Source organism: Gymnodraco acuticeps, unplaced genomic scaffold (genome assembly GCF_902827175.1).
Source record: "Gymnodraco acuticeps unplaced genomic scaffold, fGymAcu1.1, whole genome shotgun sequence".
Lineage (NCBI taxonomy): Eukaryota > Metazoa > Chordata > Actinopteri > Perciformes > Bathydraconidae > Gymnodraco > Gymnodraco acuticeps.
The window spans coordinates 3,497,444-3,521,955 of record NW_022991435.1 but is presented as its reverse complement, the minus strand read 5'-3'; the positions used below and the strand labels follow the sequence as shown (position 1 = coordinate 3,521,955).

Genomic DNA, 24,512 nt, shown 5'->3' with positions numbered 1-24,512 from the left:
CTTTCCTCAGCTATCCCCCTCTCCATCTCCCTCTCCTGCTGAGAGCTCATGATTAGCAGATGCTGCCTTCACAGGGAACCACAGAGAGCCACAAAGGCACCAGTATTGAAACAAATCATTTGGCTAGACTGAGATCTGATACCAATAATGAAAAAGTGGATATGAGAAAAAAAGTTGGAAAAAAGCAAAGAAATTACTTTAAAATTAGATTTAGAAAAAATAGATTTTATCCAATCAATAGGCTGTTAGTCATCGATCACATGACACTCCTTTTGATTTGAATTTGACAGATACTCCATCACCTTTGTTAGACATTGCTTGTCAGTGTCTGTGCTAATAATCACTCTTCATGAATGTGACAGCTGCCAACCCCACACAAATCCAAAATCAACAATAGCAGTGACACCACACAAAGCTCCCACTCATTCATCACACGCACGCACGACCTACCTTAGTGTAAACCCCCCATGACAGCTCCGTCTCCGTCACCATGACGACAATCCCAAACATCCCGAAGATGAGTGCGTAGTCGCTGAGCCGCTTCCGCTTCTCAAACAGCGCCCTCCGGTGGCCGAGCCTGTATCCTGTCCCTGTTCTTCTTCTGTGTTGCCCTGCATCCGGCGGCGCGCTGCCCTCCCTGACCAGGCTCTCGTTGGACGCCTTGCTGGGGTCTTCGCCGCCGTTGCCCTTGGATACCACCACCTCCAGGCCAGAGCTGTGCAGTGTCTGCAAGGGCTGCGTCTCCGAGTCGAGCTCCGCAAGGTTGCGGCGCGACGAGGACGCCAGGCTGCCCACTAGTGGTCTCACCACTCCGCCATTGTACTTGCAGGTGTTCATGGCTATCTGAGGGAGTCGGCCGCTGCTCTCGGAGAGGGAGGGCTTGGATCCAGCATGGCTCAGCTTCTTCTGCTCAGTAGTGGCCTGTGAACAGGAAGAAGAGAGGTAAATACAATACTATCACAACAGAAAAGGTGTAAAAACTGAAGGTGGTTTAAGAGACACACAGGTTCAGACTTTAAATAGAGCATTGATGTGGGAGTTACATCATGGAGAGGGCACACTGAGGGAAGGATCTTGCAAAAACAATTTTGGTTATAAAAGCAGACAGATTTAGTGCTCAGCAGGACATGCGGCCAAAACATACAGTACGGACCAAAATATACTGAAATAACCCACTCTTCTTTCATGAGAAACATATACTGAGAGCTGATAACATTTACAGTTTAAGCCCGTCTTGAAAAAAACAAGAATCCCACTTAACAGTTAAACTATAACAGTTGAAAATCTTTGATTGAAGCTATGTTCCGGCCTTTCTTCAAGAAAATGGCATCAAAATTGGATGTCTCAAAAACAAATCAATAATGAATGGACTATGATGTATAAATAAAACCGTATAACCAATAGTGGACCTTACAAAGTGCAGAAAATTGAATCTTTGCGCTGCACAAATTGAGATAGCATGATCCTGTTTCCTATCAGAGAAACACTCTGCTCGATGCAGAGAGTAGAAGCGGGATGCCCAAAAGAGAACGAAGAAATGTGGTCCTTCTCAAATCAGGCGTACAAGGGACCAAATGTGACATTCCCACTTTTTTATAAGGCAAACAAGGAAACCCATTTCCTCTGAAACTCACTTAGTGTACTGTACAAAGTGTGTGCGGAGGTTAAGGCTAACCAGGGTTGCCAACTTTGGGTACCTGGCTGGAGTGAGATTTTGATATCATGGGTTTAATTCAGGTTTAATTACACATATGCACACTAAATGACTGCTATCGTGTCAGTAGCGGGACCTTAGCATGATATATATACAATACAAATGAAATACACAATATTGGACACAGACTATAAAGGGCAAAAGTTTCATTCACTAATGAAAGTCAAACACCTGTTTGTTTCCACTGTTTTATTGTGTGCCTGTCGCGAAAAGTAATTCATTGACTTATCGTACGATAAATAAAAATGAACTCGATAATGTTTTCATTTACATGAGGATGTGATTAGCAGTTTGAAATGATGTACTTGAATTATTTTATATATATCATTATGTCAGTGGTCTAAAATGATACAACGGTGCCGACAATATTATCGTTTATCGCAAAAATTTCCGGGAAAATGTATCCAACAAAATTAATTATCGTTAGAGGCCTATACATGAAACACACAGACACAAACAAATCTACAGACTTACTCCAAACTGCCAAATATATTAATTAACATACTCTCACTCTCAAATACTCTTTGACTCTATTTTGGCCTAGTAGAACAATAAGCAGCAGACTTTTACTTTTTATCATTTCTACTGGATCTTAGATATGCGCATGCGCAATACGGGTCGGGGATTGACCAACCGGCTCCCACTGCTCTGCTGTCTGTTAACGTTGTTAAGATTGGTGGGGGCGGGGAGGGAGCGGATCGACAGCTTGAGCAGCTGTCAACTCAACATTGTAAATAACCAACCAAAAACGATCACCGGTTCATCTTGTTTTTGGCATGAGAATAGTTTGGGCAGCGTGAGAGCGTGACATTGAGAGTGAAAGCGTGTGTGTCACACGCCAGATGCGTGAGAGTTGGCAACCCTGGGCTAACTCAGGGGCAAGTTAAGAATAAGAGTCACGTATATTCGCACATTTGTTCAACCAATAAATAGAATATTGTGGATAACATGTATTTTTCCTTTAGCGAGAAAGGAGAGAAATACTTCAAACTGTTTAGAAACCTATGTAACTTCTTTATCACCTGTACAAAATGTTCCTATTTCCCGGCCCACACTCCTCATCTTGCATTGAGTCGTCTATGTGTCTGTTCTTTCCGGGAGATAGGAGGGAGTTTCTGTCCCAGTTACGCAGGCTAAAAATGTTCAATCCATGCAGAGGCTGTAGAGCAGTCACCCCAGAAGCATCTATCCGCCTGTCTATCCCCTGCCCTTCAGAGACTCGGGCAGATTATCATAATGGGTTATGAAAACTTCACATGGAACAGTGCTTTTTCCAAAACAAGTCGGGGGTGTGTGATAGCACTGCTGGCCCTTTTTATTAGCCTTGACAAAGCATGCCTAATGCCTTTAAATGTGCTGGTGGGAATAAAGAAGGGCGGCCCTAATGGAAATGTACTAACTCCAGTCCTGTGATGCTATCGTCTTGCGCATATTGTGGCTCCATGAGAACAGGACTAAAGGTTAAGGATTAGTGCAGCCCATAGTGTTTCTAATCCCCTTTTCTGTATTAAATGGCTTTTTAATCTGTGCCATTAGGACCCCTCTACAATTTTGAAGACTGTGCAGTAAGTGAACTTTAGGTTTGAATGACAGGAAATACTGTAGAAATAGATGCTGATATGGCAATAGTGGTCGAGCAGCTGTGGTGTATTTAAAAATTTAAATAGAGCAGGCAATGCTGAATTTGACGCACGATTAAATTAAATCAAATTGAATTAAAAGCACGGTCCTAAAGACGTAATTAATTTTGCAAAATGTGATGCCTTGTATTTTGCAATTGAATGCAGCATCAAGGATACAAATCCCTACTTATTTAATAATTTCACTGACACACAAAGCTACCCAAGTTTTGAAGCACCCTGGGTTTTTATCAGATCGGGAAAGCACAAAACTATGCCAACTCAATCTAATATAGGAACATTTGTGGACCCAACTGGTGTAAGCCATCAAACAGTAGAGGTCATTTTCACAGGCTATTTTAATACATTTTGTTAAATATTTATAGGTCCTCACCAGTTCGTAAATAGCTTTCTTTTTTTCTTGCATCAAGCTCTACAGAGGATCTGCCTGCCAGTCTTTTGAATGCGTTTCATTCCAGTCTTACTTAAACTGAGCAACTACAAAACATCATTTTTCTTTTGGTTTTGAGTGTCACAACATAATGTCATTCATTGTCAAAAGAGAATTTCCTGCTTTTGTGTAGGAAGTAGATCACTTTGAAGCTCCTGTTCCGAGCTCAGAGTACTTTTAGACTCAGTCAAACTTTCCGAGTGGCTCTGAGATGTTTGATGTGGAAATTCTGATGCTGGACTATGATATCTAAGAAAAAAATCCAAGACAACTCTTTCAAACAAAGGTTGTTCGTGTTTGTAGAAAACACTACTTTTGTGAATTTATAGGACATTATTATTATTTGACTGTTTATCTTACTATATTGTCTTAACACAATATTGGAGTATTATGATTCAATATCTTACAACCACAACCCCTTTGATTAAAAAGTACCAGCACAGTTTATGAGACACCTGCAAGTCGACGAGCAACGATCGTTCATATTGGATCAAAGTGTGGATTTATAGAGCAAAGCTGAACTGTGAGTAAGGATGACTGTACAATAAATGATCAACTCTTAGATGAGTATCCTTCCTCCCTAGAATGGACAAACACACCATTCCCTGGATTGGCTGTCATTGATTTTGCTTTGGAATTTCAAACTGAACCAGTGGCGTAACAAGGTTGTGATTGGCCCCGGTGCAAATATTGTTTTGGGGGCCCCCCATCACCCCAAACATAAGCGCACGCTGATGCGCTCACACACGCACGGACATACACAACCACTCAGAAGCGCCACATGTATAAGCTATCAACAACAGCCTGCCCTGGCCTCAAACCAGGAGGATTACACCTGTTTCCTTGACGTTTGTCTCTGGGGAATGGGCCGGTAGGCCTAGATCAGGGGTGTCAAACTCAAATACGCAGTGGGCCAAAATAAAAAAAAACAGTACTAGTCGAGGGCCGGACTGGTTCAATGTTTATTGCAAAACGTATTGAAATGAACTTATTGCAATATTAAACCTGGAACTAACAAAGCTTAAATTATTGCCTATAAAAAACAACATTACATATTCAGTTGCATTCATTTCTTATGGCTCTATCTGCAGAGTCATTCCCTTATGATTACATTTTTCCACAGGCCAACAACAGCTTCAAAAACACAATTTCCCTCAAAGAAAAAACCAAACATGCCCTGCTGTCGCAAGAAAAAAAGTGCAGAAGGAAACATCCATTGAAACTCAGTTTGCTACTCTGTGATGCTAGTTTGAGCCAGATACTTGGCATCTCGTCTTGGGTACAAGTTCATGTTTGGGGTCAGGCTCTGAGCTGAGGAAATCCTCAGGATTGAGTGAAGGTGTGCGTGCAATATACCGGCGGGCCAGATCTAATAGTAATTAAAAATTATCCTGCAGGCCGAAATTAAATCCACCAAGGGCCTGATTTGGCCCCCGGGCCTTGAGTTTGACACATGTGGCCTAGATGGACCGGTTGCTATAATATAGCTTTTGATCTTGGCGTCGGGGGTCTCAATAGCACCATAGCGTCCCCTATCAGTTGGGGCCCTTGGGGGAAACTGTTGGCCACCGCCGGGCACAGCCAAATCCAGCCTCTCCTTCTGGCTGGCTCGAGAAGAAGGTTGCACAGCCACGGCCACGGATACAGCTTCACTTATGGAGCTAGATGGCAATGATGGTGGTGAGGCAGGTTGAGCTATCGTAGCCTCCGGCTCCAGCTGCCGCTTGCACTGTCAACATTGCTAACGCTCGATTTCGAAGACGATGTATGACAAAAAAAACGGTCTAATTTGTCAGTTTTAGCTGTTTACATCTCCTTGTTCTCTCTTGTCTTTCTCTTTTAGGCGCCGCTCTTGTGCTTTGGTTTGCTGTACATTATAAATGCAAGCTATTACATTTGTTATAATGCTGCCTAACTTGCTGCTGCTAGCTACAGTACAGCTTACAGGTTGATTAACGGTTCGCTCGTCACGCAAGGTATCACATGACATGAAAGGGAGCAAGGGTCATTGTACAGACAAATTACTTTTGAAGACTGCGTGAACCGGTCCAATGCCATTGGGGCCCCAAAATATATATATATAGACTGCGTTGCACCGGCTGCACCGGCGATAGTTACGCCACTGAACTGAACACACATGATTAAAGTGCTTGATAAATCCCAAAAATTAATAAAAAGCATGTAAAGTTATTCTGAAAAGTTTTGGGTTTTCGAAGCTTAGCTAAATGTTAGAGTAGGGCAATGGCAACAAGTCTTTAAAAACGGGGAACGAAGTTATTGAGCTAGGGAACATAAATCCTGGGGACACAGAAAAGCCTGAAAATCAAACAGAGGCCTTTTTCACAAATGATAATTATCTCCCTTTCAACACATTGCCTTATATTGTGAACTGACACTCAAAATGTAGCCTTAATTTGTTTCCGAGACCAATTACATGACGATAGTATCAGAATAAAAAGGCATGTTGTGACAGTCAGGCGCCTGGGGCGTAAAAGGAGAATGTCCCAGGAAGTGTTGCTCCAATACGTAAATGAACAGGATTGATTATGGACACCAAGAGAGCAGGGCTGCTGTTACATCCTCAGCTTTGGGGTACCTGTCTCTGGTGATCATCAGTCACTGAACAAGGTCAGGTCCGACCCAAATATGGGTCGGCCAGCCATCCCATCCGTCTGTCTGTATGAACTCTCAGTGTGCTTTTCTACACATCAGGGAGATATTAGGAGCTTCAAAATGAGGCAACTATGAGAGAGAGTATCTGCACAGGCACATTGTGGGAGTATAGATGTACGGCTGACGTCTTCCTCTGTAAGACTAAAGAGTCCTTCACACACTTTGCAGCAGGAGTCCTCACATCACGTTCCAAAACTTCAAAGCACCCTCAATCAATTCCATACCGTCGCCCACTTATCCAGCTATCCGAGCTCCGTCACTTTTCCCCCATTCCGCCTGCCACCCAGCTAAACTGTGCGGCTAAAGGGCACGGCGGGCCGGCGGTGCGCTTGTCGTCCCCCGATGTCCCCGCAGAGGAGACGCGGGGAGGCTTCTTGTCCAGCCGACCGACGGCTCAATTTCATTCTGAATGGCACGCAGCATCCCGGCTCTATGAAATGGAGCCTCATAATCAAATTGAAAAGCCTCAGTGCAGAACAGTTTAAATGAAGGCAACTCTCTGCCTCGCTCCTCTCCCTCTCTCTGTCCCTCTCTCCAGCCGGCTCAAATCTAATAGAAAAATGCTCATTCTTTAGTGGCATGTGGGGGCATCTCTGCTGCAGTGTTTTAAGGAATATATAGGCTAAAAATGGCACTGCATTTTGAAATTGAAAAAAAATCCCTTCAATTACGCATGTTTTTTTTGGAGATTTGGGTAACAGTCTGTTTAATGATGTGTACGTGGGTGGGTGTGCACATGTGTGCTAGTTGAACAACCCGAGCCTCAGCCAGGCACCGGATTAGGTCGGATATTGACGCAGACAGTGTGCAGCAACGAAAGGAGCAGAAAGGAGGAATTCTTTGAGAAGATCCACGTGTATGCAAGTGTGTAAAATCTGCGAACGGCATTATGGATCCTGACAAAGGCTGACATGGAGGGAGGAACACGAAAGAGATCGAGAAGGAAGAGAGGAAATAAGGCAGAAATTGAGGAAACATGAAAGATGGCGAGGGAGAAAAAGAGATAATGAAAGAGAGAAGACAGCTCCCTGTGTGTGTCTCTGCCAGCCCCCTGAGTGATTGAGAGCTGCAGGCTACAATCCTCCAGTTTGTCCCTGCACACAGATGCTGTCACATTTCTCTGACAGGCCAGCAGGATGCAGGGCTCCTCCGTCCTTTCCTGACCAGCATGTGGATCATTACTCAGCGCAGGAAAATCCTCCGTCGCAGCTCTCTGTGTGCTGCGGTGATGAAACTAAACAATATATATATAATGTGATCTTGTGAGGGCAAACTTAGGCTCAAAAGTGAAAAGCATAGGCGTACATACAGTATCTTGTCTCGGGGATAACGCAATGAATTAAAACGTGTCATCTTTATCAGTGTCTAAGTAGAAATGTTATTTCCTTGCAGTAGTAGAAAGGGTCTTATCACGCTATACTTCATGTCCTTATATCTCTGTAGGGATGTCTGTTGTTAAATAATGGCTGCTCCTGCTCTTCGGCAGGATAAGTCGGAGCTATTGTAGGTGTTTCAGGAAGACACGACAGTCCCAGATATTGAAGAGGCGGCCGACGTTCAAAGAGTTTCCACAGAATATTCTCGTGCTGACTTCACATGCAAGGTACAAGCGTGTGGACAACCGCTAGATGTACACCGAGAGACCTGACGTGTGTTTAAGCATAATGAAAAGCATGTTGCCAAGTGTGTTTTTCACTCATACATTTATTCATTTCCAGTCCCACGTCTACTCATGTATGATCATGCATACTGTTCATGTTCAGTGTGTAACATCAGAGCGACAGACCAATGCGATCACTTAAGGCTTATCAAATCAACCAAAGGTCACATCAATACTTTCAGTGTATACAAGAATATTGTAGATCTAAAAGCAGCCACCACCACCCAATACTTCAACTTCAGGTTATTTAATACTGATAACATGACATTAGGTTTGTTCTTGTCTATAATTTGGGATGAGAGTTACATGTAACATTGTGTATTGAACTTATGATTCATTGTATTAGATGGTCAAGAAAAGAATTTGAATTGAAGTGTGAGGAGGATTTGTTGCAAAGAGGAAGGGTCTTTAATGTAGCGTCCGTTACTATCAGTGGCTATAGTGGAATCCCCAGAGGGAAAGACCCAACGCAGCAAGAGACAAAAAGGCAACAATACAAATCTATACACAATAGATTCGGGCGATACAATAAACATTTTAAAAAAAGCTCAGAACTGCAGTCGCCTCAAGGATGCTATAACCTTTACTGAGGCAAATAACTAGACTAGAAAATATATAACAATAGCACTAAGTCTCAACAGAAACAAGATGAGATTATTTTACTGTTAGTTCAGTGATGGCATCCTTGGCAACTGTGAGTCATCGGAAACATGTTGTGGCCATAATTAGCTTGTTTTTTTGTGTAATTTGAAATGGTACAAATATACAAGCATGAGAGAAAGTGAGAACAATATTACTCACATTAGATTATGAAAGAACATTTACTTTGAAAATAAGAAAATAATGCATGAAGCATGCAGGGTGGCTTCTTTAGGGCCTTTTTAATATCAAAGGACATTTTAAATTATTTGTGACCATCACCGCCTGCTGATTTCCACTGCACACCACACAATGATGGTAGCTTGATAACAGATGTATTTATTAGCCTCTAGCAGAGTTTGGCCTCCCTCACTTTCTCTCTTTATGCTTGGAGAATAACAACCAAAAATTGGGCAAAAAACAAGTAAAAGCCTCCATGGAGAAAAGGGACATAGGTACATGCCTGTGGGAATGTGTTAGTGTTAGGACTAATAAGGCGCTGTGTTCAACAGAGACACAATGCTTTTATAATTAGGACCCGACAAGGTTACTCCATGTGAACCTGTGTGAGTGTGCGTCTCATAAACCTCCTAGGTCCTGGGTAGATTGGGGTTAGAACTGATGGGGGGTTACGTTCCCTGTGGGACACCCACTGCCTCATTAGCAACAATTTTAATTTCCAGCAAATTAAAAGGAGGCCGGTTGTTAGAAGACTGATTTGTAGATCGGGGCCACAATCGTTGAACTGATCCTGGTAACCAACCATCCAAAATACACAAATATAACTGAACCATTTGACAAATACTAAATTATATAGTTGAGGATAGGGCTGCTCGATTATGGCAAAAATCATAATCTCGATTATTTGGGTCAATAATTGATATCACGATTATTAAAAACGATTATCCATTTACTTTGAAAACATCCATTTATTGAAAAAAAAATGTGAACAGTATGTTTTTAACAGTTGATTACCCTGAAATTTAAGTATAATTCAACTGAAAAACCAATAAAAAAAATTATAAAAAAATAAATAATGTAACATTCTTTTTTATTTATTTTGATTATTTTGTTTTCATAATCGTTGCTAGCCAAAATCGTAATTGCGATTAAAATACGATTAATTGAGTAGCCCTAGTTGAGGATGCTCCTCTTTATCAAGGTCATACCTCAGCTGCATTTGAACACACTCAAATACTATAAAAAGAATTAAAGATGTATCGTGAATAACACTTTAAGGATATCATTTTTTCCAGTGTTCACAGCACATGGCTATGCTAAGAAAAGACACAGATCTTTACTCCAGAACATAATCACATTAAGGTTTTTATTTGTAAAATAATCCAGTGATATAATGCAAAGATAAACAGCTAACAGCTCATTTTGCATTTGGTAGATGGTAAGAGTTTTTCAAATGTGAAAAAAAATAACTATGGTGCTAAAAAAGTTCTAACCTACAACTCACTCACTTAATACATTTGACCTCAGTTTATAACCCTTATGTGGCATGGACTGTGGACGGCAGCTCAGAGTATCTGACTTTGAATGACTTATAGTAATCAGAAAGAACACTAATACATTCCTCCACCAAAGGCAAACTTCACAAAAATGGATCAGCATTAATGTTTTACCACCAAGCTGCAACAATATTATTAAAATGTGGTGATAAATGAGCAAATCTATGGCAGACACAGCTCTCACTAATGCAGTATATCTTGGAAACTAGTAAATGTCACTGATGCAATGATGGTTTCCTACAGAAAGACGTTTGACCTAGAAAATGGCCAGCTGGGCCACCCCAAGCCCAGGAAGTGTGTTTGCACTCATAAGTGGTAAAAACCACTCATAAATGACACAACAGCTGAAGAGACGGCAGCCTGTTTGCGTGAGAAAGCATTTCAGACACAACTCAGGTGTGTGAACATGATCAGTGTCTAGATGTTAAGCAAAACAATTAAGTACTAGGAAAACAACTCATGTTATAATTTGATGTATTATAATTGGTTTCATCAAAAACTCTTTGCAGTCTGTTAAGTGGATTCTCACAATTATGAGTTACCTTTGGATTACTGAAATCTTTGCTTTACTATGCTGATTTTATTTGTTGTATTAGGCTTGATTTTATAGCTCTTATTTGATTACATAATGTGATCAAAACATGAGAAAATGGCAACTCTTTTAAATCTAAAGAACCAAAGGCTGGTGAGTATATGCACTTTTAGATAGATGGGGGACAGCACTATACAGTATAGAGTCTCACATCACATGTTCTCAATGTTCATGTGTAAATGCTATAAAGGTTTGACATTGTCCATGGAAATGGAACGTTTCCCTAATCAGCTCTCCAAAGCGTCCTCTTTATTTTAGCTAATCAACAGTATTGCCCTATATTGCTCCCATTACGCATGATTGCTTGATGCCGAGTTTGTGCAGATAACCCCCTCAAAAAGACGCAGACCCAGTCCTTGAAATATTCTCACATAAAACAGAGTAAGAAGGGGCCATACATCCCTTTCAACCACTGAAATGTGTTTTTAACATTCAATTTTAGTGCAAAATTCCTCTTTCTCTCTCACATATGTCATTGCATCCTTAATGGTTGGTTATAAGACAAGAATTACAAGAATTATCTAGTGAATACAATTTGGTGGAAATGTAATTGATCTGTGTACATTTGGTCATTTGTTTACTGAATTACATTTGGTAATTTTCTTTACTGAATTAAATCAGAAGTTGCAGAAACAAGGAATAACCAGGATCGATTTAAAAACATTTTGAAATTAATATAATTCTTTATGTCAACTCAACTTTATTATTTTATTCATAGATCGGTACATATTTCATAATTAGAGCAGACTGTCAACCTGCTAGCAAAAGAGGAAGTAGGGAATACTTATTTTTAAGGCGGCATAGTGTGAAAAGCTTATGAAATTTGTTTTTGTTTTGCACACATTAAAAATTAAGAAATTAGAAACTGTTTTATTCCAAAGACTTAAAGAAATATCAAAACGCAAACAGACCGCAATGCGCCCCAAACATATATTCAACATTTTCGAGCTTCCACCATTTCAAAATGTATAGTTAGAATTACAAGAGCTAATACTTGTGACCTTACTTGCGTACCATGCTGCGAATGGATCTGGCCCTTCCTACATCCAGGACATGGTTAAACCGTACACCCCGGCACGTGCACTCCGCTCTGCATCAACCAAACAGCTCGCTGCACCCTCGCTGCGAAGGGGACCCAAGTTCCCATCAGCAAAAACACGTGGGTTTGCTATCCTGGCTCCAAAATGGTGGAATGAGCTCCCCATCGACATCAGGACAGCAGAAAGCTTACACACCTTCCGGTGCAGACTGAAAACTCATCTCTTTCGACTCCACTTCGAGCGATAGAACTATTAACAAAGCACTTATATACTAATAAAGGACTGGCTTATCTAAAGCCAGTTGAGTAGCACTTGAAATGTTTTTGCTCTATGAAACCTGATGTACTTATATGATTCTGTTTTCTTCAAGTTTGTATTTTGTTGGTCGAACGCACTTATTGTAAGTAGGGATGCACCGAATATTCGGCCACCGAAAATTATCGGCCGAAAATGGTTAAAAAGGCTCTTTCGGCTATCGGCCGAAAGGGTTTTAGCACCGAAAAAATATCACCGAATGTCAGAACATGCTTACGTTGGTAACCTAACGTGTTGTTGTGATGACGTAATAAAGACGCGGCGACCATGCTCGCGGCTGGCTCACAGGGGGGGGAACATTGACCTTTGTCATCGAGATTGCCCTGAGCCTTTAACAAATCGTATTAAATAATCTGATGACAGACTGTAAACAGAATAGCTGAAATTTTAACAAACTAAATAACTCAGTTTCCTCTAATCATTAACCCATGTTTGTATAATGTAGTTAACTCCGTGTGTTGCTGCTAGCATACATAACACCTGACGTGGAAACGTTACTCGTGGATGGGGCTACAGAGCTGCTAGAAAGACGGTCGAACCCGGTGCATTCCTCCGTCTGCATGCGGTGCACTTTTGCTAAATGTTTAGACAAATTGCTCGTGCTTACATGCTAAACTCTTATTGCACTTATGGTAACAAGTATTCTCCACATCGAGACGGGTAAAGTTTAACCACACCTCGGAGCGCGTTCTTTCCGCCATCTCCGCAGTGTGCTCCGCTGCATGTAGCAGCTGCGTGTGTGTAAACTGCCCCGCCCCCTCGCACACAGACGGGGGAGAGAGATCTCGTCTGATCGAAAACACATCATAGACGCATTTGTTGTCTTTGCATATTAGAAACGAGTTGGCGACACTAAGACTGCGATATAATGTTTTTTAGCAATAATACATGACATATATAAATGTACTGTATGCATTCAAAAGTGCTGAATAAATGTTTTATGGACCCATAATAGTGATTATTATTTAAGTTAAGTTTTGCCATAATCATGTCTATTTCCATAATCAGGTAGCTGAACAACATTGGTAAAAAATGTATACATTATATATATATATTTCTATTAATCATTTTCGGCCTTTCGGCATTCGGTTTTCGGCCAACTGTTTCCTATTTTCGGTATCGGTTTCGGCCAAGAATTTCCCATTCGGTGCACCCCTAATTGTAAGTCGCTTTGGATAAAAGCGTCAGCTAAATGCAATGTAATGTTAAGTCACAAGAAATGGCAGTTCAGTGTTATTGTAAGGGTTACTAATGGGTGAATTCAGATTGGTTGATGTATTGCACCTAATGTAACATAGTTGCATATTTATGGGGCTGCCTTACATTCAAACCTTTTCCATAAACAGTGTCAAATTCAAAATGAATTCATCTCCATTCAGCACGGCATTTTTCACATTTTAACAAAGGTAGCAACAGTTTAATGAGATGGACAGAGGATGGAAATTAGTAGTGTATGGATGGGCTATTATGATGACTGTGTGTGAGAAGGATAAGCTATTAAAGAGAAAATCATTGATGGAGAGAGAAATAATGATGACTGTAAAAGACATAAATGTCACTGAAGCCGTCCATTGTCATTCACATTATGCAGTTATCCTACTATTATGGTATAGGTCTATAACATGAGTGTGAGTGTAGTTGTGTATTACAGAACATAGTGATTGCAAGTGAAAAAGGGCAAAGTGGTGTTAAGGAAAGTCAAGCATTATGTAACATGATTTTGTGGGAGAAGAACTATGATTTACGGCCTAAATGGCCTCTCATACCACTATTTCTCCCCACTTATCGAAACGACCAATAATGCAGGCGGTTAGGAACCACACACACACACACACACGAAATATAGCTCAGTGGACACAGAGGACTAAACCATCTTCATTAGGTGACTGGTCCCTTGGCGGCTATTTGACATCCCAACAGGACCACAGGGCCATATATTCCTCACAGGGATTATGACCCTTAAGTGCCCCCCATAACCAACTCCATTATCCCACGATTTTAACCTCTCATCAAACGGCACTCACCATTGTGGGATCCAATAACAGTATCAATGTATCAATGCCACAGCCTGACAAGTTGTGTTTCCATTGTGAGGTGATTGTGAGTCATTGGAAAACGAGCCCTCTGTAAATTCTGGCCGAGGCACTTTCTTTCTTTCCCCCGAGGCGAAGACATCAATAGAGGAGAGAGAAGCCAGGCCAACCTATAGCACAGGACAGATCAATAGCGCAACAAACTCGGTAAAGATTGACTGGAGAGTTGCCTGGAAACGTCCTGTTTGAGATTTATGACGTGAGGAGGACACGAGCCAACAGGAGAAGCGAGAGGACATGAGAGTGAGAGGAAATGAGAGTGATGGAGAATTATTTTACTCTTTTTTGCATTTCAGGGTCAAATTGAATATATAAATGTTAAATACGATTGAATAACATAAATAGGTTTTTCCTTGCAAATGTGCAGCATTCAGTGACAATAAACACCAATAAAATAAATCTCAAACCGTGTTAATCTGAAAAACCATTCTGTTTTATTCCCTGTATTCTAGTTATCTCCCATTTTTATTTCAAAGATGAGACTTTCCCGTTGAGAAAACGGGAAGAAACCGATATCTCACGAAGCAGACGGTATATGTTTGACATTCCAATGGGAAGATTACTGAAACAGTGACGAGATGAAATTAGAAGATATCAGGTTTCATTACTTCCCCACACCAACAGAGAACCCTTACCGTATGTCACCCGGCTACAGCGTGCTCTGACTGGTGCAGCAGTCTTCCATAGAAGCAGCTAATTGAATATCCTTATCTGGCTCTGAACCCCCCATTTCTCCGCTGAACCGAGACACAGGCCGGTTGGTAAAGCGGCACATTTGTATTCACCCTCAGATGCAAATGTAGACCACATACACACAGATAGATTTATTTACTGTATTATGCTGCAGCACAGATAATTGTGTTTTTATAAAGAGGAACATCATAACCAGACCCCACGCGGTACTGTACTACAGACAAAGCTATCTTTCTCACATGCTACTCTCTAACGTCTCACATGATAAAAGTTCCCGGGAATGTGCTAACAGCCTCCAGCTGTGATTTTTTTTGGTTATGAAATTAAGTGCAGCAGTTTTTCGAATGGCCGTTGGGCCCTTTAGTGTAAATTGATTCTATTTTAAAAAGGTTTTTTTTTCCTTCTGCAGTCTGACAGAGAAAGAGAAGAAGAAGAGGTGGCTGGGGAACGAGAATGGACTCTCAAAGAAAGAGAAGGCAATAGATGGAAGCCAGCTTTGTTGGTGAAAGGGTTAAAGAGAAAATGGCAGTGACAAAAACAGGAAGTGTGCAGACCGATGGCCCATTAAGGGGTTAACAGTCGAAGAGAGGCCGATAATGGAGGCTCGAGCAGCTGTATAGGAACTTCAGCACGCAGGAAGGCCAACACCATAGAAACAGCTGACAAACCGGAGGAAAACAGAGGGAGAGTGAGGCAGGGAGGTGATACATTTCTCAGCATCAGTTAACACTGACAAACCAACAATACAATAACCATTCAAATATTGTTGCAAAAATCGATGTTTTTCTAACTGACTGCAAACACATGTTCACACCTTTTTCTTTGTACAGTGTGGGGCGTTCACCCGCTTTGTCAACACGACTGCAGATGCATAATTAAGCATGGAGCCCCGGCAGTGTGAGTCTAACAGCAGAGATACAGCGGAGGATTCCTGAAGGAGAAGCTCTTCCATGAATAGAAGCTGAAATAGACCTTTACCATCTGAAGAATGTGGCATCCACATGATACTGATATACTAAAAGCTATCCTTTCACTTATTCGCTCCTTTACAAACAACCACGGGCACAAAACATACATGCACATGTAGCAGAAATATGTCCCATAGGACAGATGTTTTACTGCAGCCCACATCTAGCAGTCAACCTCAGAAAACCCTCAACAGATTACATTGTTGCTGTACATCCATAATGGCTGTTTTATATTCACAAGGTGATTTGAGGTAACGATGGAGGAGGGGAGGGAGATTGAGGAAGCTGAGGGAAAGCTGCTTCATTCAACTTGTCTTCTGTTTCTATTTGTGAAGCTCGTGTGCTGGAGAAGAGCCACTAAGGCTGCTGCACACAGTATTTAAAACACACTTGTAGTACACATACATACACTGATTGGAGGTTGAATTCCCTAAGCAGTGTGTTTTGTTTGTATAAAGGTAACAAATTGTGTTCACATTTTTCTATAAACAGCTGAAGGCAGAGTAAGTCTGAGTAGATGCGGATCAGCTGAGGCTTTTTGTTCCTCAATGAATATTTATCAGTGGCCAGAGGAGGCTGTGATTGAGTTTTGCAGGGGAACGGTTGTGTATCATGTGCTGTAAATTAAGTAGTACTGCAGCTCAGGGAATCAGCAGTCAAACTCTGACCTGAGGGCATAAAGACCTGATGAGAAGGAGGAGGGGAGTACAAACTGAGAGCGCACAGGCACAGCAGGGAACTCATCACAAATACACACGCATGTATTCGTAGGCCCGTCTGCCGCAAAAGGAAACCATACACTATGTATACATGGTGCTTTACAATGGCAGGAGCAGCGTTCTGAACATGCATTGTTAAAGGGGAGGCTGCAAGCGGAGCGTTAGTGGATTGTGTGAGCAAAGTATGATGAAATCACACATCTCGTTTCTGCACTCTGCACTCCCACCAAACACAGTGTTTAACAAACATTTGAAAACAGCCAGCAGGCAATATTTAAATGACTCAATGAGCTCGCACGTCGGCAATATCATAAGATATGTGCATGGATGTGTGAAAACACACATCTGCACACACACACTCACAGCCATTGTTGTACCAGTCGGTCCAGCATTGTAATGAATGACAAATATCTGCTTACAGCTGCATTACTCACACTCTCATAGTCGTTTGTGTTGTGATCATGCCCCTAACTGCAGGAACAGCCTCAGATCAATAACCTAATTAGCCATAAAGCATTGCATTGAGGTGATACATTATAATTTATATGCCTGGCTGGCGTCTCAGGAATTACCATATAAATGAACTGCGGTCATTTATTAAGCAAAGAGTCGTGTTGGAGACTTGGCTTTCTATGGAGTAGCAACATTGTGAGTTACAACACACATTAGAAAAGGGAAACATCACGAGGGGTTGAACAGTCAGGTTACAAATTGCATTGACTGCTGGCAGAGCGCAAACATCTGCCATGCTGCGACTCTACCCGCAGAGTCAGTAAGCAGCGAGGCTCACGGCGACCAAGGAAACCCCCAACACGCTTTCTTTCTTTCCACTCTTTGTATTCCACTGGACTGCAAGTAATTCAATACACCTCTTGTGCTAGTTCACTCAAAGCGAATGAACTAGCAAGTGGGGCACTTTTTGAACACCACTTACAGTAATATCTGTGTGTGTGTGTGTGTGTGTGTGTGTGTGTGTGTGTGTGTGTGTGTGTGTGTGTGTGTGTGTGTGTGTGTGTGTGTGTGTGTGTGTGTGTGTGTGTGTGTGTGACGTGGACATATGTGCCTATTTGCGCGTTCTTAAAAGCAAGTGTGTAATGAAACGTGAATCCGAAAAGATGAATCTTGTTCTGCACATGATTCCTTGACCAAACTCAATACCCCCGCGAGAGAGACGGCTACAACAATACCAGGCTGATCTCTCCATAGCAACACACATGGTAACACAAATCTATTTCAGAGCAGGAGCGCAGCGTAGCACTTAAACGCAGCGGACAAAAAAAATAGGGAAAACAGCGATCAATTATTAAAAGAGCTTCATGTTCATACTTACAGCCTGTGTGTTGCCAGCTGCAGCCGAAACTAAGAGGCTCCTACGGCTCACACCTACCTCTCCTCGCACAATGCTGAGTGTTATCAGGGATCTACAGCAGTGCCGCTCCTTCGTCATATACAGAGGATGTGATCTAGGATCTGCCCCTTGTTTGACATTTAATTGTTCAGTGAGGTGTGTTTACTTTCAAGGTGTTGGCTGCCCTCTCAGACTCAAACACAGACAAGCAGTGGAAACATGGAACACTAATGAGAAAAACAAACTCAGGGCCCTGTAACAACAGCGGAGAAATGACCGATAGAAAGTTTAAATCAACATAATGTTTCTCCTGGCATAAGCTCGCTGGTAAATCACAAGGCTGAAAGCAGATCTGTCGACATCAATTGTTCAGAGGCCCGAGCGTTCAGCTTTACATCAGCGTAATTGCGAAGCCAACATAAACACACAGCTGATAAGATTAACTGCTTTTTTTAAAAGGGCTGGCAGTACAATTACCTCAGCGTTTTCCTTAATTTAGACAAGAGGGAAAAACACATAAGTGTTCTGGTATTTACTTGAAATAAATGGTCTTAGTTATTGGAAAATCTGAACAGTGAGAAGCAAAAACTGGAAATACTGACACTTTGATGGAGAAAAAACAGAACATGTTTTCCTTCTTTACAAAGAATACTTGCCAAACCATTCCCTTTCCACTTTCCAAAGCTCTACACACAACCACCAGTAAACATGACCCCTGTAAATCCTCCAGACAGCGTCAAAGTGACACTAAATTGGCGGAAAGTGCCACTTTGATGCACCCTCTGCTGACCTTTCCCAGATCATATAGCCTGATTATACACGTGTTGGACTGACGTTTAGCAGGATCCGCACAAAAAGCTTTACAGTAAAAGCTTTCCTCCTCTTTTGAGCAGCCATTCTGCAGTGACACATACAACCTTATGTTCTTCAGAAAGGTTGACACACACACACCAAACATGGGTGACAGGAGAGGAGAGAGACGGCGCCAGGCTATGAATGTTTTTTCTTCTTTTGACCCATGATCTGATTTTCTTCATTTGATATGTAACGAGAGATGGGACTTGCATGACAACAAGTAAATGGTGACCATGCAGCAGAGATACACAGTTTGTGAGAATTTGTTGTTTTTACTTGTCGTACATGTACAATTTGTCCATGATCTTTGGCTCTCTAACTGTTGAAGAAATACAAATAGCTATTTGAGGAAAATCTAATTTGGCTTTGGAAAATTAACAGATATTATTTACAATGAACAAACCAAAATTATTAATCCATCGATAGAGAAATGAACCGGCATACATTGAAAGTAGATTTATTTTAGTAGTTACAAATAATCAACAGAAAAATGTATAATGATATGAGTTGTTAGCTGCAGCACTACAATATGGGTCCATTAAGCCACGGAAAACGTACCAGGAAGGATTCCCCATGCTCAGGCTCAAACAAATGCCCCCCCTGAAACTCCCTACTGCACATATTTCCTTTATTTTATATATGACCTAGTTCTTCCCTTGCATGTTTTATATCCTTCTAATATGTTTATTGATTAAAACAAACGCCAAGGCAGAATTATTTGTAAAGACAATCCTATTTGGTAAATTAACGTTATTCTGATTGTTGAATAAGCTACATAAATATAAACACATGATACAAAATACAAGCAAGCAACAGAAGGACATGCAATTTCTTTTAATAGTGGATTTTCTGTCCTTTCAATATTTGCAGGCATTTGAATTATTTTCAGGAAAACCACTTTATTTTGGGCCCTAAACGGCACTAAATCGGACCACCTGTTAAGTGGTTAATCACAAGCATCCGCTAGAGGAGACATTCGCCTATCCTCTAAATTCCACCTTGTTAAACGAAAGCAAATCCACATCCTATGTTTATGTACAACACTGTAACTGCAGGAGATATCACCATAGCAGTAAGTGGAAGGCATTAGAGTACTTACACAGCCTATCACAAAAGAAGCAGCAATGCACCTTTCAAAGCACAATGTTATTGAGGCAGGACACAATATCGTACTACCTGCCGTCGGTTCAGTGGGCTGGGTGTCCAGTTTCAGGGTGTGCTGCGGGATACTGTAATCGTATACACTTTATCGGGCTTGTTCAGTCACAAGTGTTTTGTTTAAGGGATTTCAAATGGGGGCGGGGGCACGGGCTGTCTCATTGTGGGCGAGTCAATAAGATGTAACCACGATCCCACGAATATCCGTGAATAGATAAGAGTGTCTGGCCATATCAAAATACTTGGCATGGTCAGATCTGAGCGAGGGAAAAAGGTTTGATACTCAAGAGTTTGTCCTGGGAGTACTTCTAAGATTTTTCTGATTTGCAGTGGAAATTGGATTATGTAATAGTTGTGTAATAAATAAAGGTCTTGTTTACAGAGGGAATTACGTGCTGGAAAGCAGCAAACAGAAAAGATGATTGAAACACTTTTGCTATAACAGCAGTTTGATTTTTATCATCTATTAGCTATAACTCATGATATCTTATCCTGCTGCATACTGACCATGTTTTGACTTTTTTGTGGCCAAGGCTATCAGACACAGACAGGATCAGTTTAGAAAAGACAAAATAAATCTCCCAGTATCATAATCAGAATGGATTTAAGAGACATAACGGCCCTGCAGCTTGTTAAAATCCCAGCTGTTTTAAACAGTAATGAGTTTTCACTGGGTCTATTATACCACTTACCAAAGACTCTTTTTACTGATGTTTTACTCTATAATTAGTACAATATGGGCTTTATTCGCCAGTATTTGTATAATGATGTCAAAACATTATTCAAATGATGGCCTCAACAATGCAGTGCACAGAGCAGATTATCAAAATGAAGCTTTGGCATGCATAGTTCTTATATGATGTTAAAACACAAACTGGTTCCCGTTTTCTTACCAATATTAGGAAAACATGTTGCACTATTCATAATTCATTTCATTTATTGGGTTTTGATTCCCTATCAGGAAAACACCCTGTGATTTTAACTTGGAAAAAGGTTGGTTGCAACTTCAAGAAAAAAAGTTTACTTTCTCTTCAGTCATTTCAGCATTCTGCTGAAGCTCCAAAATTGAGGTAAGAACAGTCATGTCAAGGTGGTTCAACGTACCACATTTTGCTACTGGAGCCAGCTAAGCCCCTGAAAACAACAGCAGCATTTTAAGAAGGAGGGTGGTGTTGTTATTTAGATGATTCCCTTTCCTATCCTGCGATATAAAAACCCCACATCACCTGCACCTTGAGGAAATGCTGGGGGAGGACAAACTATACAACGGTGGGGACGAATCTGCCACTCGTACGATATCTTTCACAATCAAGTCTGCTAAAATGTCCATATGTCTGTTGGTCTGATCAATTATTAACCATGTTTGGTCAACCAGATTTTTCAGGGAAGAAAACTTGGTCGTATGTAGAAAACAACGCTAATTTTTTAGCAGCTAGAATAAAAAACTATTTACTTCAACGTCTTCCAGTTGGACTTTTTTTGTATTGCTCTCTGCAAGGGCCAAAACACGTATAGCAGCCATGCAGAGAGGACATTCAACGCATGTATTTATCGACAACATATTGAAAAATGTAGATGAGAATGATTTTTGATTTGAGTTTTCTGTATGTCACAGTGAGGATTAATGGATAGCAACCTTTGTACTGCCAGATAATCTACATGATAACTATAAATAGATTTGACTTAATTTTAATCATAATACTTTAAACTATTAGTATTCTTTTGTTTGTCAATCATACAGACTGATCCCCAGATTCCCACTTGTTACTGCAGTTTCATCTAACCTATTACTGCATGAACATTTGAACTTATTTTTACCATGTATTATCTTCCAATAATCGTCTGTTTTATTATTATTTGACATGCTTTTACTCTTGATTTTCTTGCCATCATTTGTTTAGCCTGATGCTCTAAATCCTTTAAGGTTGATGCCTTAACTTTAATTATTTATTTTACTGTACATATTATAGTGTTGACCTGTTACATACATCTCATACACCTTTATTTAAAGTGTTTTTTTTAGTATGTTAATCACTGCCTTGCTAGGAGCTGCTGACAGATACAGGCCTACATGATATAAAGCTAACGCTGTGTCTGGAAGTCAGAATCCTGAAATCCCCCTGCTCAGAAACCCCTCGGTTCTGTGGAAACAACACACGCTTTGTTTCTAATTCAGCTGCTTGGGAGCATCATTATTTTACAGTGGGTTACCCAAAACAACACTGCAACATGGAACAGGTGTGTGTGCGCGTGTTTGTGCGTTCGCGATGCCGTTTGCAAGCGCGTGCTTGTGTGACCAAATGAAACAAATACCAGTTTAGATATGATATGCATCGTATAAGGTTACATGTGCGGTAGTTAACATCGGTGTGTTTTGGAAAAGATACCGAACACTGAATGACGATTCAAATACCTTGCACCCCCCAGCCCCCCTCCCGTACATACATACACATGCGCGTGCACACCGTACACATTGGCGAATGTTCTGTAACAAAATCATATGACAGGCGTGGTCATTGAGTGAACACGTTAAGGCCAGTTTGTTTTTGTCATAAGAGGATAATAAGCTCCGATATGAATGGAGATGAATGTGAAAAAAACCTACCTTATGGAGGTCGATGCGGATCCGCTCCTCTCCTTTATGCGGGCTCTCGGGCCACAGGTGATAGCTCGAGCCGTAGTTGGGGCTGTCTTTGCTGCAGTTGCTGCCAGTCGCAGACGAGTTCCCCGCGTACGCCTGTTGCGTTACCGGGGGGGTGGCGCGGCAGTCGCGGGAGTGAAGCTGCGCCTGGTCGCCTGGCGCGGTGATCCTCCCAGACTTATTGCGGTCTTGTTCACAGTGCTGCGGACGCTGGGGACGCTGGGGACAGAGCCCCAGTGCGCCTTGCTGCCGCTGCTGCTGCTGCTGCTCTTGCTGTTGCAGCAGTGGAGCCTGGTGAGTCCTACATAGCTCTCCTGAGCCGCTGGCGCAGTAGTTGATAGGCAAGCTGCTCCCCACCAGTAGCTGTTGCTGCGCTCGTAATTGTGGGATCTGTTGCTGCTGCAGGTCCGGAGTCTGAGACTCGAATGCTCTCTTGTTAGCCTCGATTGACTCACATACATTTAAAGAGCGCCCTTTCTGCGAGTTTGCACGGCTTCCTTCAGGGGAGGGGTCCCTCTGTTGGAGTCTTAAATGACTGTGCTGTTGATAATGTTGCTGCTGCTGCTGCTGCAACAACTGCCTGTGGTCTCGGTGCCCTCCTGCTCCTCCTCCTCCCCTGCAGCGGTCCACGATGCTTGCCTGTTGGTAATTATTGGCACTCCTTTGGATACGATCCTCCCTTTTAGATTCCCGGGGAAAGGAGGAGGAGGACGACGTTGGTGGCGGTGGTAGTTTAGGCGGCGGAAAAGGTGGGGAGGGCTGCGGTGGGAGAGGATCGGCTGGATGGTGATGATTTTGAGAAAGGCTCGCCTCCTGCTCGGAAAAACTGCAGTGGCAGCTGGGGAAAACAGGCTGCTTCTCCGACTGCGGCGGCGGCGGCGGCGGCTGCTGCTGAGAGCCAGCCGGGGCCCAGGGATCCTGCTGCAGGTGCGCCGGCTGCCCGGTGCTGGGTTCAATGGTTCGGTGTGAAGGTCGCTGAGCGGTGTCGTAGCTCGTCAGAGGTAGAGGGTCGCCGCTGTGCACAGGTCTCCGGGAGGGCTGGCTCAGACAGGGGAGCTCTTGGAGGCTCTGGCGATGAACGGCGGTGGTCGAAGTGCGATCTCGGTGGTGAGAAGAGGGCGGGGGCGGGAGGTTGAAAACAGGAGCGAGTGGGTCTGGGCTCGGCTTGCTGGTTTCTTGCTTTTCGTCGGGGATTTGGTGCTGATGGACAGCTCCCGCGTACCGATGCCGCATCCCCTTGATCGCCGCGTCTCGCTGTGGTTGCTCCTTTGCCGTGCAGAGCTCCGACACCCGTTCATTGCGATCAGTCCCAGCAGAATAGAACAGACTTGTATCATTGGTAGGTTTGACCAGGACCTGCCTTAAAACGTCACCGTACAGCCAAAACACCGCCTTCGCCTGAATATCGGTCCATTGCTTGCTATGCGCACAGGTTGCAGCGGATCGATCACTCCTTAAGGCTGTAAGGATATTACAAGAATGGGATTATTGAGATGTAGAAAGGTGTTTAAATCTCACTTACATGGTCGATCATTGTAATCCTGTGGAACCAATAGATCGACTTTGTCAATGTTGCCATAACCACCCTGCATTATAAGAAATCACTTTTGCTGCTACGTCACCCAAACATGCAGATCCACAGGCCTTTCAATATTTTTTCTCATCTTAGATAAACCCTGAACACTTTGCTTTATGATTAACTCCAAGTGATTCCCTATAATGTAATGTGCATTAAGTGTTTTGCAAAAATCATGCGAGACAATAAACCCACTCTTGGTGTCTCCAACTGAAACTCATTTCCACTTGTTGGCCCACAG

The 24,512-nt window shown here is 42.2% G+C and overlaps 1 protein-coding gene across 5 annotated transcripts in view; it reads right to left on the bottom strand.

Annotated features, from left to right (window-relative positions):
• kcnn1a (potassium intermediate/small conductance calcium-activated channel, subfamily N, member 1a) overlaps window positions 1-23,999 on the bottom strand; it is a 59,164-nt gene extending 35,165 nt beyond the window's left edge. For 4 of the 5 annotated variants that reach the window (XM_034196114.1, XM_034196116.1, XM_034196117.1 and 1 more), the window contains exons 1-2: window positions 22,660-23,999; window positions 451-921 (exon numbers count right to left, since the gene is read on the bottom strand). In XM_034196114.1, the coding sequence (XP_034052005.1) occupies window positions 451-921; window positions 22,660-23,928 (1,740 nt within the window). In that variant the 5' untranslated portion in view covers window positions 23,929-23,999. Of the gene's footprint in view, window positions 1-450; window positions 922-18,023; window positions 18,095-22,659 lie in introns of those variants that run through there. The other variant, XM_034196118.1, reaches the window with a different exon arrangement.
• Window positions 24,000-24,512: the final 513 nt, after the last annotated feature.